General features: G+C 51.1%; 1 protein-coding gene across 5 annotated transcripts in view; it reads right to left on the bottom strand.

Annotated features, from left to right (window-relative positions):
* CDC42BPB (CDC42 binding protein kinase beta) overlaps positions 1–13,935 on the bottom strand; it is a 136,526-nt gene that overhangs the window by 82,902 nt on the left and 39,689 nt on the right. For all 5 annotated transcript variants that reach the window (XR_013396589.1, XR_013396588.1, XM_028851887.2 and 2 more), the window contains exons 2-3: positions 5,862–5,953; positions 1,536–1,619 (exon numbers count right to left, since the gene is read on the bottom strand). Coding sequence is in view for 3 of the 5 variants with exons in the window: in XM_028851887.2 (XP_028707720.2) it covers positions 1,536–1,619; positions 5,862–5,953 (176 nt within the window). In the remaining 2 variants the exon portion in view is untranslated. The remainder of the gene's footprint in view (positions 1–1,535; positions 1,620–5,861; positions 5,954–13,935) is intronic.

Consider the following 13,935-nt stretch of genomic DNA (forward strand, 5'->3'; position numbering starts at 1 on the left):
ACAGTAGCTACTTTTTCCCCCTAAAAGTCTGCTCCAACAACATTCCCATGTTTGCCACTGTTTGGGGTGGGGAAAGGGCTGCTGGGGCCGAGGGCAGGCCCAGCGGAAGCACACGGTGAGACGACTGAGTGAGGATGGAGGCAAAGAGAGCAAAGGCTTCTCCCAAAGAAGGAAGGGAGACCATGTGCATCCCAGAAGCTGAGAGATGCAGGGAGCCGAAGCAATCACAGGCCACTGATATTTTGAGACCAAAGTGACTGCAAAATGGTGCTAACTCTTGTCAACCAACATGCGCTCAGTGAGCAACAAATGGGTGCGAGACCTTGTGCTGGGTGCCATAGCAGGGAAAGGGGAAATGGGTCCTGAGCGGAGGAGGGAAAAGTCAGAATGACAGTCACAAGGAACTGGTAACACCCACCAAGTTAACAAAACCCAGGGCCTTGGAGAGATCTGGCCCAAATCAATGGTTGCACTGCTGTCGGCCCAAGGTGCCAACCATCATGGGCAGCACAGGCACAAATTCCAGGACCAAAGAGGAAAGGGTCACCTCAAATTACTAGGAGGGTGACAGTGATGAGAGGAGAGGGTCTAGAAACCCAAGAAGGAATTCCCAAAATGAGGTGGCGGCCACGTTGAGAGGCGTCCAACTCCAGAAGCAAGCGCTGACCACAGGGCTGAGCAGCCTACAGCCGCCGCAGCGCTGCCAGGCACAGGCCTCGCTCAGGGCAGGTCAGAGACACACGGGGCCACAGCAAACCACTGTGATGAATGGCAGCCTGCAAGGAGGGACTGCCTTCTGGTAGAGAGAGGCAGGAGTCACGGGAGAGGAGCATGATGGACGGAGCAGATCTGAAGCAGGAAGCAGCAGGTCAACTGGCCAGGAAGGGCCTGGGCTCTGAGTGCAGGGGAGGGAAGATAGAGGGCAGGTGAGGACAGAAACTCAAGATGGCCAGAGACGAAAAGCGTGGGCTCCCCAGCAGGCCTGGCCTGCCTCGGGCAGGCAGGAGGGAGACCAGGGGCTGAGCACGTGGCTCTAGAGATGGGGTCAGGGGCATGGAACAGCCACCAAGAAGACTGACACTGAACTAAGAAACAGGAGCTGATCAAAGCCTGCTGAGTAGTGGTCCACTTTCATCTATAACCGCGAGGCTCCTCTAGGTGGGAATCTAAAGACCCATTCTGTATGTGAGCAGGGTCCAAATGTGTTCATTCCTCTTGTGTATGGAGCAGAATTGCAATCAATGCTAAAACTCTCCGGAAGCTTTTTATTTGCCTTTACAGTAAACAGAACCCTGCCAACGTTCTCGAGGGTGCACTCTCAGGAACGGCGTCCAGCAAGCGAGTGATCGCCGAGGCGGGGAGCAACGGGCGCCAGGAGGAGGCTGAGACCTCCCCCACAGAGAGTGCTCGCTCTGTCCCAGGGGAAGGGAGGCCCAGGGCTGTGGGGTGACTGCAGCTTTTCCCCAGCTGGCTTCACAGTCACTTTCTGCTCACCCCAAACCCCATTCGTATGGCTCTTCAAGCTCCATACTTACCTCTGCTCTTTTCAGCATCTCCCACTTGTTGAGGATTTTCATTGCATAAATTCGTTCAGTATTCTTCATTTTGACAACAGCAACCTGCAATGCAAATGTGAGCTGAACAAACGTGGTTCCCAGAACAAAAGGCTAGCGTGCTGGAACTACACTGTAACAGCCTAGGAGCCTGCGAACCCAGCAGTGACTGAAAGCCAAGTTTTCCACGTAAATGAAGATTTGCCCTTTTATGCATCAAAACTTGACCCACCGCAGCCTGAAGGGCCCTGCCTGTACATTCGAAAGCTTCACTGTGAGTGGCGGGCACGTGGTGGCTCACTGCCCTCTACTTTGGGTTACGTCTGCAGATTTCCACTTACAACAAAGGCAGAAAAAAAGTTCTAATGTTTGACAGCAGAGTAGGATAACTGTCGTTAACGACAAATGTACTGTGCATTTTAAAATAGCTAAGTGATGCTGGGCACAGTGGTTCATGCCTGTAATCCCAGCACTTTGGGAGGCTGAGGCAGGAGGATCACTTGAGGCCAGGAGTTTGAGACCAGCCTGTCCAACATGGTGAAATCCCATCTCTACTAAAAATACAAAAAAATAGGCCGGGTGTGGTGGCGTGCTTCTATAATCCCAGCTACTCAGGAGGCTGAGGCAGGAGAATTGCTTGAACCTGGGAGGCAGAGGTTACAGTGAGCTGAGATCATGGCACTGCACTCCAGCCTGGGCAGTGAGACTCCGTCTCAAAAAAAAAAAAAAAAAAAAAAAAAATTCAGCTGGGCATTGTGGCTCACACCTGTAATCCCAGCACTTTGGGAGGCCAAGGCGGGCGGACCACCTGAGGTCAGGAGTTTGAGACCAGCCTGGTCAACATGGTGAAACCCCGTCTCTACTAAAAATACGAAAACTACCCCGGCATGGTAGCGTACACCTGTAGTCCCATCTACTCGGGAGGCTGAGGCAGGAGAATAACTTGAACTTGGGAGGCAGAGGTTGCAGTGAGCTGAGATCGCGCCACTGCACTCCAGTCTCGGTGACAAAGTGAGACTGTGTCTCGAAAAAAATTTTAAAAACTTAAAAAAAAAATTTTAACCCTCCCCCTAAAAAACCCACCTTTTAAAAACTCAAGATTACCTCCCAAGCTTGTCTGTTTTCAACAGCCCCTACTCCCTGCTCCCCCACCCCGCCTTCTATCTGCGGCTGCCACCGCCCACCACTGACGGTGCCTTCTACCTGTGCCCCCGCCCCTACCCTGTCTCTTCTGTATGTGGCGCCCCCACCCGCCTAGCATGTGCCAGTGCCGGCACCAAGAGCCTTTTCTTCACAGAGGCAGGGACTAGCCACGTGGGCTCTGGAGTTTAACTCTTGCAAATTCACTTCTCTGTGGCTCCGGTTCCACCACTACAAGAGGTTAAGGGCAGGACTGGCTTCCTGAGACAGCTATGAGGACCCACGAGTCCTGACATTTAATGTGCCCAGCACAGTGTGGGGCACAGTCAGCACTCAGCGTGTGGCCACCAGCCACATTCTTTAAAGCACAACTCAAGTGCCACCTCCTTCAGGAAGTCCTCTTGGACTTTTCAGTCTCTACCAAATCTTGAATGAGCTCCTCCATCACTACCAACACCCGTCAAGATGTCCGCACCACTGTCCGGCACATTCCACCCTACGTAAGTCACTCACGCACAGGCCCAAGTCTGCACCTCAGCACTTTCTGTAAGCTACTCTCTGGCAGTGACAGTGGCAAGCAGCCAGCATGTCCCCGTGCCTGCGGCAGCCATGGCCTGAAGAGTTCTTAAATGGCATCATCATCTACCTCCCTGTTTCTAACATCAAATACCACACAGTCACATCGTAGAGTCACCGTGAGAGCTGCCACTCACCGGGCACGTTCTGCGCACCAGAGATGGTGCTGAGCCGCGCATCTGCACCCCCACTTCACCCTCACGCGACCCCAGCTGCGGGGGATTTCTAAAATCCATCTCGCACAGATACGGACCCTGAGGCTCCAAGGGAACGAGACCAAGGAGCGAATCCAAGAAGCAAAGGCCACGTGGGAAGGACAGGCTCCCTTCAATCAGGAGGAGCTCAAAAAACGATCAATGTTATCTTCTTTGCAACTCACACAAAACTGAGTTTCGCATTAAGTTCTTTGGCAAAAAAAGAGTACTAAAAATAACTGTAAACCATTCTGTTAAAACCATTTTCTCTCTCATTCCTTCATTTCCCTTGGTCATGTCTCTGCCCTGGTGTGCCTCTCCCTCCCTCCTAACTGCACTCTGGAAAGTCTGGCCATGGCTGACAGGCTCTGTGTGGCCTGGGCCCTGCTCACCTCCAAGCCCGCACGCCTGGCGCAGCTCAATGCTTGGTAGCAGGCAGACAGGGAATCACTTAATGCAATCCGTTTTTATTTGTAAAAGGCTTTCTCAACCAGGTACAGCAGCTCACGCCTATAATCCCAGCACTCTGGAAGGCAGAGGCAGGAGAACCACTTGAGCCCAGGAGTTCGAGACTATTCTGGGCGACACAGCGAGATCCCTGTCTCTACTAAAAAGAAAAAAGGAAAACACCTAGCTGGGTGTGGTGGTGCACGCCTGTGGCCCCAGCTACTTGGGAGGCTGGGGCGGGAGAGCTGCTTGAGCCCAGGAGTTCAAGACCAGTCTGGGTGACATAGTGACACCTCTTTTCTACAAATAATAAAAAAAACTAGCCAGGCGTGGTAGCACATGCCTGTTGTCACAGCTGCTCAGGAGGCTGAGGAAGGAGGATCACCTGAGTCTGGGTGGCAGAGGCTGCAGTGAGCTGTGATCAGGCCAGCACACTCCAGCCTGGGTGACAGAGCAAGACCCTGTCTCAAACAAAACAAACAAACAATCTGTCCCACCCTGGCCGGTGGTAAATTGACTTTGGCTGGTGAGGCCTGGACCCAGGGTCTGTACGAGATAAACTGGGAGCTCCAGTCACCCTGGGATGAGCCTTGGAGGGACTGCTCTCCTCCCCTATCCCTCTGGCGAGACTCACTCACAGGGATGGTGCTGCAAGAGGGGGGCTATTTCTCTAAAGTACTGATTTGCCTTCTTTCACGTCTGCACGTTGGAAAATGCATGCCCTGAGACAGCAAAGGCCATCTCGCTTCGTAGTTGTGTCCAGTAGGTTTGCTGTGGGCAGAGCACACCTGCTGCTGGGATGTGACACACGGCGTTTTCTTGTTTGATTTTTCCTCAATGAACCAACTGGCACAGTTCCCCAGCCGAGGAGAGCTTAGCTCAAACCTCGGCACAGGTGCTAAGGAACTGCACAGTTTAAGAAGCAAAGCTCTTCTGGTGACTCACTGTCAAACCACCTGAGGCGGTCCCGCAGCCGCTGAGGGAGCCTGACCTCTCCCTTGGTCTTGCCAGAACCGTCTTGCGAGGCCGAGGCAGGTCTGTGGAGAGGCCTGGAAAGTGAGGCCACACCGTGCCACAGGCCTCCCAGGGCAGGGCTCCTAGCCCCATACAAGGGACCTGGTGAGCCTCTCCGGCTGCACCCGCATGACTGGTCCTCTTGCCCTAGGCAAAGCCAACAGGACCCAGAGCCACACTGGGTGTGTCAATGGCAAGCAAGCATAGAGCATGCAAACAGCTGCTATTTATCCCTCTCTGTGTTTTTTAGAAAATGCCAAGAAGTCAAAATTCAATTAACAAACGGAGTTTCAGAAACTATATCAGAAGGCTGGGCGCAGTGGCTCACACCTGTAACCCCAGCACTTTGGGAGGCCTGGGCGGGTGGCTCACTTGAGGCCAGGAGTTCGAGGCCAGCCTGGCCAACACGGCAAAACCTCATCTCCACAATAAATACAAAAATTAGCTAGGTGTGGTGTCAGCATCTGGAGTCCCAGCTACTCGGGAGGCTGAGGCATGAGGACAGCTTGAACCCAGAAGGCAGAGGTTGCCGTGAGCCGAGATGGCACCACTGCACTCCAGCCTGGGTGACAGTGCAAGACTCCATCTCAGAAACAAAAACAAAAACTACATCTGAAGAAACTATTTTTGGTCCCAACAATATCCCAGGTTAGTCAGAAGCTTTCGAGTTTCCTTTCTCTTCATTCTATCTTTCAGATTTTCTCCCCGGCTCCTCGGAAGGCTGAGGCGGGGAGATCACTTGAGCCCAGGAGTTCAAGGCCAGCCTGGGCAACATGGTGAGACCTCATCTCAGAAAAAGAGATAGGAAAAAACAACCCTCCAAATGATACCAATTACCTCATCCCCAAACCAATGTACAGGTCCATAAAAAGGTGAAATGGAAGCTGCTGATGTCTTGGCAATTTAGGCAAAGTTAACAAAATGAAGTTCATCTTACCTCACCAAAAGCACCTCTTCCAATTACTTTAATTATTTCAAAGTCTTCTCGATGAAGCTGCATTTCTTTCACCAGCTGTGTAAATGGTTTAGCTACAAGCAAAACAGTAAAACGAACAATTTAGTCTAATCAGTTGATACCCATATAAAATTTTAATTGATTGGGGTATTGCACTAAGTTATACTTTCAAAAAAGTTTATGTTTAAAAATATTTCGTACCTGACAAGTTTTGGAAAGTGAGCATTTATACTAACGGACAGGGAGGTTGATCCTGAGCCACTGCAGTCATGCACTTGGTAACACTGTTTCAGCCACTGCAGTCATGCACTTGGTAACACTGTTTCAGCCGACAACGGACCACATACATAACAGTGATCCCGTGAGATTATACTACTATACTTTTATGGAATCTTTTCTATGTTTAGATACACAAATATGGCCAGGCGCAGTGGCTCACGCCTGTAATCCCAGCACCTTAGGAAGCTGAGGCAGGTGGATCACCTGAGATCAAGAGTTCGAGACCAGCCAGACCAACATGGTGAAATCTCATCTCTACTAAAAATACAAAAATTAGCCAGATGTGGTGGCGGGCGCCTGTAATCTCAGCTACTCAGGAGGCTGACACAAGAGAATTGTTTGAACCAAGGAGCCGGAGGTTGCAATGAGCCAAGATTGTGCCACTGCACTCCAGTCTGGGCAACAAAGCGAGACTACATCTCAAAAAACTAAATAAAAATAGATACACAAAAACCATCGTGCCACAGCTGCCTGCAGCGTTCGGAACTGTTGCACCTGCATAGATATGTAATCCAGGAGCAGCAGGTTGCGCCAGTGGCCTAGGTGCAGGGTAGGTTTTGCCATTTGAGTCTGTGATGTGCTGTTGTCATGTTCGCACAATGACAAAAGCCACCTAACAACACATTTCTCCGACGGTATCCCCATCATTATGCAACACGCAATAGTTTACTTCAGTATCCATCAGAGCAAACATCGCCACTACAAAAGTCTCCTGGTCAAAGCCAACAGGTGAACACCTACCGAGAGAGCAACTGATGGGCGCCCGTAGCCCACGTGCAGGACACAAGTGCGTGAGGTGAGTGACAGCTGAGCTCCACCTGCCTGCACGTAGGAGCCACAGGGCAGCTGGAGGAACACAAGACATTCTCCAAGCCAACACTGGTCCTAAAAGTGCCGGAGGTCTCCCTGGACACCCACGGCAGTCCCAGATAGGTCCTGTGGCGTCTGTAACAGTAACATCCACCAGTCAGGCACTTTACACGGCTCTTCCCGGCCTCCTCTCGCGGACTCTCTGAGAGTAATTCTGTTATTATCCACACTTCACAGATGAGAAAACTCAGCCAGGTTTCTGCGGGCACTGGACCAGGCTGGACAGTGTCCCCAGCAAAACTCACATCTGCTCAGAACCTGTGACTGTAACCTCATTTGGAAACAGGGTCCTTACAGACGTAACCGGTGAAGATAAGGACACCTGCTGGAATAGGGTGGGCCCGAAGTCCAACAAGACTGTAGGGTCCAGCCCCACAGGGTCCGTGGGTTCTTCTCCTCGTGTGCGGAGACGAGAGATTGTAGAAATAAAGACACAAGACAAAGAGATAAAAGGAAAGGCAGCTGGGCCCGGGGCACCACTACCACCAAGACGCCGAGGCCGGCAGCGGCCCCAAATGCCAGGCTGTGCTGATATTTACTGGATACAAGACAAAGGGGCAGGGTAAGGAGTGTGAGCCATCTCCAGTGATAGGTAAGGTCATGTGGGTCACGTGTCCACTGGACAGGGGGCCCTTCCCTGCCTGGCAGCCGAGACAGAGAGAAAGAAAGGAGAGAGAGACAGCTTACGCCATTATTTCTGCATATCAGAGACTTTTAGTACTTTCACTAATTTGCTACTGCTATCTAAAAGGCAGAGCCCGGTGTACAGGATGGAACATGAAGGCGGACCAGGAGCGTGACCGCTGAAGCACAGCATCACAGGGAGACGGTTAGGCCTTGGATAACTGCGGGCGGGTCTGACTGATGTCAATCCCTCCACAAGAGGTGGAGGAGTGGAGTCTTCTCTGAACTCCCCCGGGGAAAGGGAGACTCCCTTTCCTGGTCTGCTAAGTAGTGGGTGTTTTTCCTTGGCACTGCCGCTGCCGCTAGACCACGGTCCACTTGGCAACGGGCATCTTCCCAGATGCTGGGGTTACCGCTAGACCAAGGAGCCCTCTGGTGGCCCTGCCCGGGCGTGACAGAGGCTCACACTCCTGTCTTCTGGTCACTTCTCACCATGTCCCCTCAGCCCCTATCTCTGTATGGCCTGGTTTTCCTAGGTTATGATTGTAGAGCGAAGATTATTATAATATTGGAATAAAGAGTAATCACTACAAACTAATGATTAATGATATTCATAAATAATCATATCTATGCCCTATATCTAGTAGAACTATTCTTACTTTATGTATTTTATTACACTGGAACAGCTGGTGCCCTCGGTCTCTTGCCTCGGCACCTGGGTGGCTTGCCGCCCACACAAGACTGGTGTCCTCCTAAAAGGAGAGAATCAGACACAGAGACCGAGGGAAAAAGAGCCATGTGGGGATGGAGGCAGAGATGGGAGCGATGAGGCTGCACACAAGGAATGCCAAGCATCGCCAGCAGCCCCAGAAGCTGAGGGCAAGGAGGGCTCCCCAGAGCCTGTGAGGGACGTGGCCCGGTTGACTCCCTGACTCTGGACTTCTGGCCTCCAGAGCTGTGAGAGAAACATCTGTTGTTTAAGCCCCCTACTTTGTGGCAACTGGTTACATCCCCCACAAGAAGCTCCTAGAGAGAGGTCAGGTCATCTCTTCCCAGGAACACAGAGTGCAAGGCAGGGCCAGGACTGGAGCCCACACCGTCTGACTCCAGATCAGCTCGTGCCCGCCACGCATCCTGCCAGTCTGGCATCTGTGCAGTCAACTATCTCTTGCACCTGTCTCTATTTTCATCTTCAAGCCCAAATCTACATGGTTTATATTAGGTTTTATTCTGTCTGGCTGCTTTTCAAATTCTCTATCACTATAGTTTTACTAAAGGTGCCTCTGGGGGAACTGGGCAAAGTGCACAGGGCCCTCTCTGTCCTATTTCTTACCACTGCAGGAGTGGCTACAATTAGCTCCAAAATACATGCGATCTGACACTTCCTGGGCTTTTGACTGAGTTCCGTATTATTAATCTCACTAATTCTTGCGGGTTTTTTCACCTTTAATAGTCGCTCAACACTACTGAGGTTCGCTCACCACAATCAGAAGAGCCACAGAAGGTTCCTGGGGCCTGTGGGACAGTGAGTTAGGAACGATGGCCCCCAGAATAGCAAATGCACATCAGCAGAGATCAGGGAACAGAACAAACGGGGCCTCAGTTATTAAAAAAGAAAGAAAGAAAGGCCAGGCTGAAGAAAACCCTTAAGCTGCACTCCAGCCTGGGCGACAGAGTGACACTCAAAAAAACCAACAAAACGAAAAACAGTGAAGACAAAGGCAGATGAGACGCAGGAAGCAGCTCGCACCAAGGCTGTGCCTGGAACGTCCTCTCTTTTCTTTCCACATTAATTATTCTCAAGTTACCTGGGCTTCCTTGTCAAGTCTCCCCTCTGCTCTTTTGATGAAACACATTTTGCTAATTATGTAGTTTAACAGTTGTGTACACATTTCCCTCAAGCGGGTGGACACGGATGATGGGGGCCAGGCTGGAAGAGGAAGGAACTTTGTGGCAAGCCTGGGGTGAAGGCTTGGAGAGGCAAACCACAAGAGCAAAGCAGCAGGGGACCTGCGTGCGGGCAGGAGCAAGTTCCCAAATCAGCGGGCAAAGGAGAAAAGGGCCCAGAAGGAAAAGCCTAAAACATTATTTCTCAAAAATACTAAATAGGCCGGGCGCGGTGGCTCAAGCCTGTAATCCCAGCACTTTGGGAGGCCGAGATGGGCGGATCACAAGGTCAGGAGATCGAAAGCATCCTGGCTAACACAGTGAAACCCCATCTCTACTAAAAAAATACAAAAACCTAGCCGGGCGAGGTGGCGGGCGTCTGTAGTCCCAGCTACTCGGGAGGCTGAGGCAGGAGAATGGCGTGAACCCAGGAGGCGGAGCTTGCAGTGAGCCGAGATCCGGCCACTGCACTCCAGTCTGGGCGACAAAGCGAGACTCTGTCTAAAAAAAAAAAAAACTAAATGTTTTCAAACTGCTCTGAGAACAGTAACAATTTTGTACTGGTGTATAAAAATAATTAGCCTGGGTGTGATGACATGTGGCTATAATCCCAGCTACTCAGTAGGCTGAGGCAGGAGAAACACTTGGACCCAGGAGGCAGAGGTTGCAGTGAGCCAAGATCTCGCCACTGCACTCCAGCCTGGGCAACAAGAGCAAAACCCCGTTTCAAAACCAGAAACAATAAACATATTAAGACCGCTTTAGCTATGAGTAGAAAGGAAAGCCGCATCGCAGGGGTGGAGCACCCTGCTAACCACACAGGTACTGAGAGCAGGGGACAGAGCATTTAACATCAATAACCATCAACTAGGTCACTAAGATGTAAAGAGGGTACATGGAAATACCACGGAGATGGCAAATGCAGGAAGTTCCTTCTGCCCTTAGGATCAGGAAATGAAAGAAGAGGCTGGACTTTTTAAAACTTAGAAACCTGGGCAAAGGGCCCTGTAAAGCTGAAACTCAGACCCCTGAGGATGGGTGCTGCTGGCCGGCACTGGGTCTCTGAGCTCAAAGGCAGCCCCACAGGCTGGGCTCCCGGTGACTGGAAGGAGTGCAGCCAGCTGACACTGGGCTCTCTGAGGTGACCACGGCAAGGCTGTTCTGCTGGTGTGGGGAAAACTCCAAACTGGCACCAGAGGCCGACTGCCAGAAGGAACTTCGCTGCCAGGGTGGTGTTGCTAGGGTGTCACTCTAGGAAGAAGCGGGCAGGAAGCCGCAAGTCATCCTCCCACCTCCCAGCCTTGCAGTCGCCCTCCAGCACCCACTTCAGGCAGAGCGCAACAGGGAGCAGGAGGCCAGAGCTCCTCAGGCTTGGCTGGGGTGTGGGGTAGAGTGAGGAGGACATCGTGGTGAGGAAGCAGGTGAGGGGAGGGAACCAGGTGAGGGGAGGGAACCAGGTGAGGGGAGGGTGGTCCTCCTGTTACCTACAGGAGGACTGATCAGATAAACAACATTCAGGATGATGGGGCTGGGATCCTCACTGTCAGAGAGAGTACTTACAGATAAGGAAGAAAACGAGAATAAACTATATAGCACTGGGATAGAATTGGAGGTTATCAGTATGAACTCGCAGCTTCCATATAGACAGACAGATACAGGGATAAATGCAGACATATATGAGTGTGAACATACAGAGTCCTAGCTCTGTCTACCGAGAGTGCCTGGGAGCAGCAGCAGTTCAGCTACAAGCACACCCAGTGCAGAATGTGGTCTCTAAAGCCCATTCTCCAACACAGGACAGGGCTCCTTGGGCAACTCCAGAGCTGGGTCAGGAAACCGCAAGGTGAGCCTGCAGCAGCCAGTGCTGAGAAGTGAGGGTATGCTCAAAATAAACACAAGCAGTCACAGATTATAATCTATTAAATAAAACAGGCCTGGGAGCAGTGGCTCATGCCTGGAATCCTAGCACTTTGGGAGGCTGAGGCAAGAGGACTGCTTGAGCCCAGGAGTTCAAGACCAGCCTGGGTAACACGACAAGACTCCATCTCTACAAAAAATAAAATAATTAACCAGGGTGTAGTGGCATACACCTGTGGTTCCAGCTACTCTCAAGGCTGAGGCGAGAGGATCACTTGAGCCCAGGAGGTGGAGGCTGCAGTGAGCTGTGTTTGCACCACTGCACTCCAGGCTAGACAACAGTGAGACCTTGTCTCAAAACAAAAACAAAAAACACCAGGAAATCAGGAGTCCACACTGGTATTAATATGTAAAATTTAAAAATCTAATGAGAAATGGGATATTTATATAGTTTCAAAGTACATCCAAACAAAATACCTATCAATTACAAAGGGAAAATGGTGACTTTACAGTGAAGTCAGGCAGACACCACCTGAAATCAAGCAATCAGAGTGGCCAGCGTCAGTTACGTGACAAGGCGAAACCGCACATCCCACAGGACACGAGGGGGAAAACATAGCCTCACTTCTGTGATTCTCCTGCCAAAGATCCACAACACAAATCCAACCACCAGGAAACGCCAGAAAATGCCAGGAAACACCAGGCAAATGCCAGCCAAATGCCAGGCAACGCCAGGAAATGCCAGACAAACGCCAAATGTCAGGCAACACCAGGCAAACACCAGGCAATGCCAGATAAACGCCAAACATCAGGCAATGCCAGGCAAACGCCAGGAAACGCCAGGAAACACCAGGCAAACCTAAACTGAAGAACAGTCTCAAAATTACCAGCCTGAAACCTTCAGCAGTGTCAAGGCCATGAAAGTCAAGGAAAGACACAGAACTGTTCACACAGAAAGGAACAAGGTCATGGTGTGTGTGGCTCTGCAGCGGACCCTTCTGCTACAGAGCAGAGTATGAGAAAATCTGCAATGCTTCCGTGGAATCGTGGAATCGGGGAATCGGAAGGTTAGATACAGCAATGTTTCAGTGCTACATTGCTGATTTTGTTGGTTACACTGTGGTTATGTAGACTATCCCTGTCTGTAGGAAATACACGCTAAAGCAGTGGTCCCACCCTTTTTGGCACCAGGGACCACCTTCATGGAAGACAATTTTTCCACAGACCGGTGGAGGAGGTAAGGTGATGATTTTGGGATGAAACTGTCCCACCTCAGATCATCAGGCACTGGATTCTCATAAGGAGCATGCAACCTAGATCCCTTGAATGCACAGTTAGTTCACAATAGAGTTCGTGCTCCAATGAGAATCTAACGCTGTGCTGATCTGACCAGAGGCTGAGCGTGAGCTCAGGCGGGAATGCTCTCACCTCCTGCCCTGGAGCCCAGTTCCTAACAGGCCATGGAGCTGTCCGTGGCCTGGGGGTTGGGGATCCCTGTGGTAAAGTGTTCAATGGCAAACAGTTGGGGCAGGACAGTTCTTTCTTCTATTATTTGCAACTTTTCTGAAGTTTCAAACTGTTTCAAAAATGTTTTAAAAATACTTTTAGAAGTTCATTTCTTGCTATTTGTAAAACTCAGAGGAGCAGCCCACTGGATACAGTCACCACCACCCCATTAAGGTAACAATGGTGGCCTAAAAACGAATAGGACAGTGGACCTGGAATGGAGGAGGATTGCAAATCAATACGTGTTGGAATTAGAGTGGACTGTGGCACAGGATGAGGAAAGAAGATTCCAGGATGTGCGCTAGGTTTCTAGCCCTGGCAGCTTCACGAATGGGGTGCTACACACCAAAGCAGGAGAGGCCAGGAAAGCAGCAGGTTGCGGTGGGGAAAGGAGTAGGGCCTGGGGCAACGGAATCCAATTACATCACGTAGTTAGTGCTACAGAGTCTGAGATGGTGAAGAGACCATCTCAAAAAATTGATTTTTCTTGCAGGACCCTACTGCTGTTTTATATTTTCAAAAACCACCAGCTTCCATGGGGGCGGGGAGAGGTAAGGGGTGAGAAGCAGGAGAACCAGCAACAAAACCCAGCAGCTTCCATGGGGGCAGGGAGAGGTAAGGGGTGAGAAGCGGGAGAACCAGCCTGTTGCGAGGCAACTAAAGACACAGCTTCCAGGGAGGATACGACCCATTCGGTTTTTTGGTTTGTTTTTGAGATAGGGTTTTGCTCTGTCGCCCAGGCTGGAGAGCAATGGAGTGATCACAGCTCATTGCAGCCTCCACCTCCCAGACTCAGGGGATCTTCCTGCCTTGGCCTCCCCAGTAGCTGGGACCACAGGCATGCTCCCATGCCAGCTAATTCTTTTATTTTTTGTGGAGACGGGGTCTCGCTGTAGCCCAGGCTGGTCTAGAACTCCTGGGCTCAAGTGATCCTCCCACCTTGGCCTCCCAAAGTGATGGAATTACAGGCATGGGCTACCACACCTGGCCACCCTGAAATATGCTAAGGCCCCAGAGACACGGCTGCCCTGCA

Source organism: Macaca mulatta, chromosome 7 (genome assembly GCF_049350105.2).
Source record: "Macaca mulatta isolate MMU2019108-1 chromosome 7, T2T-MMU8v2.0, whole genome shotgun sequence".
Taxonomy (NCBI): domain Eukaryota; kingdom Metazoa; phylum Chordata; class Mammalia; order Primates; family Cercopithecidae; genus Macaca; species Macaca mulatta.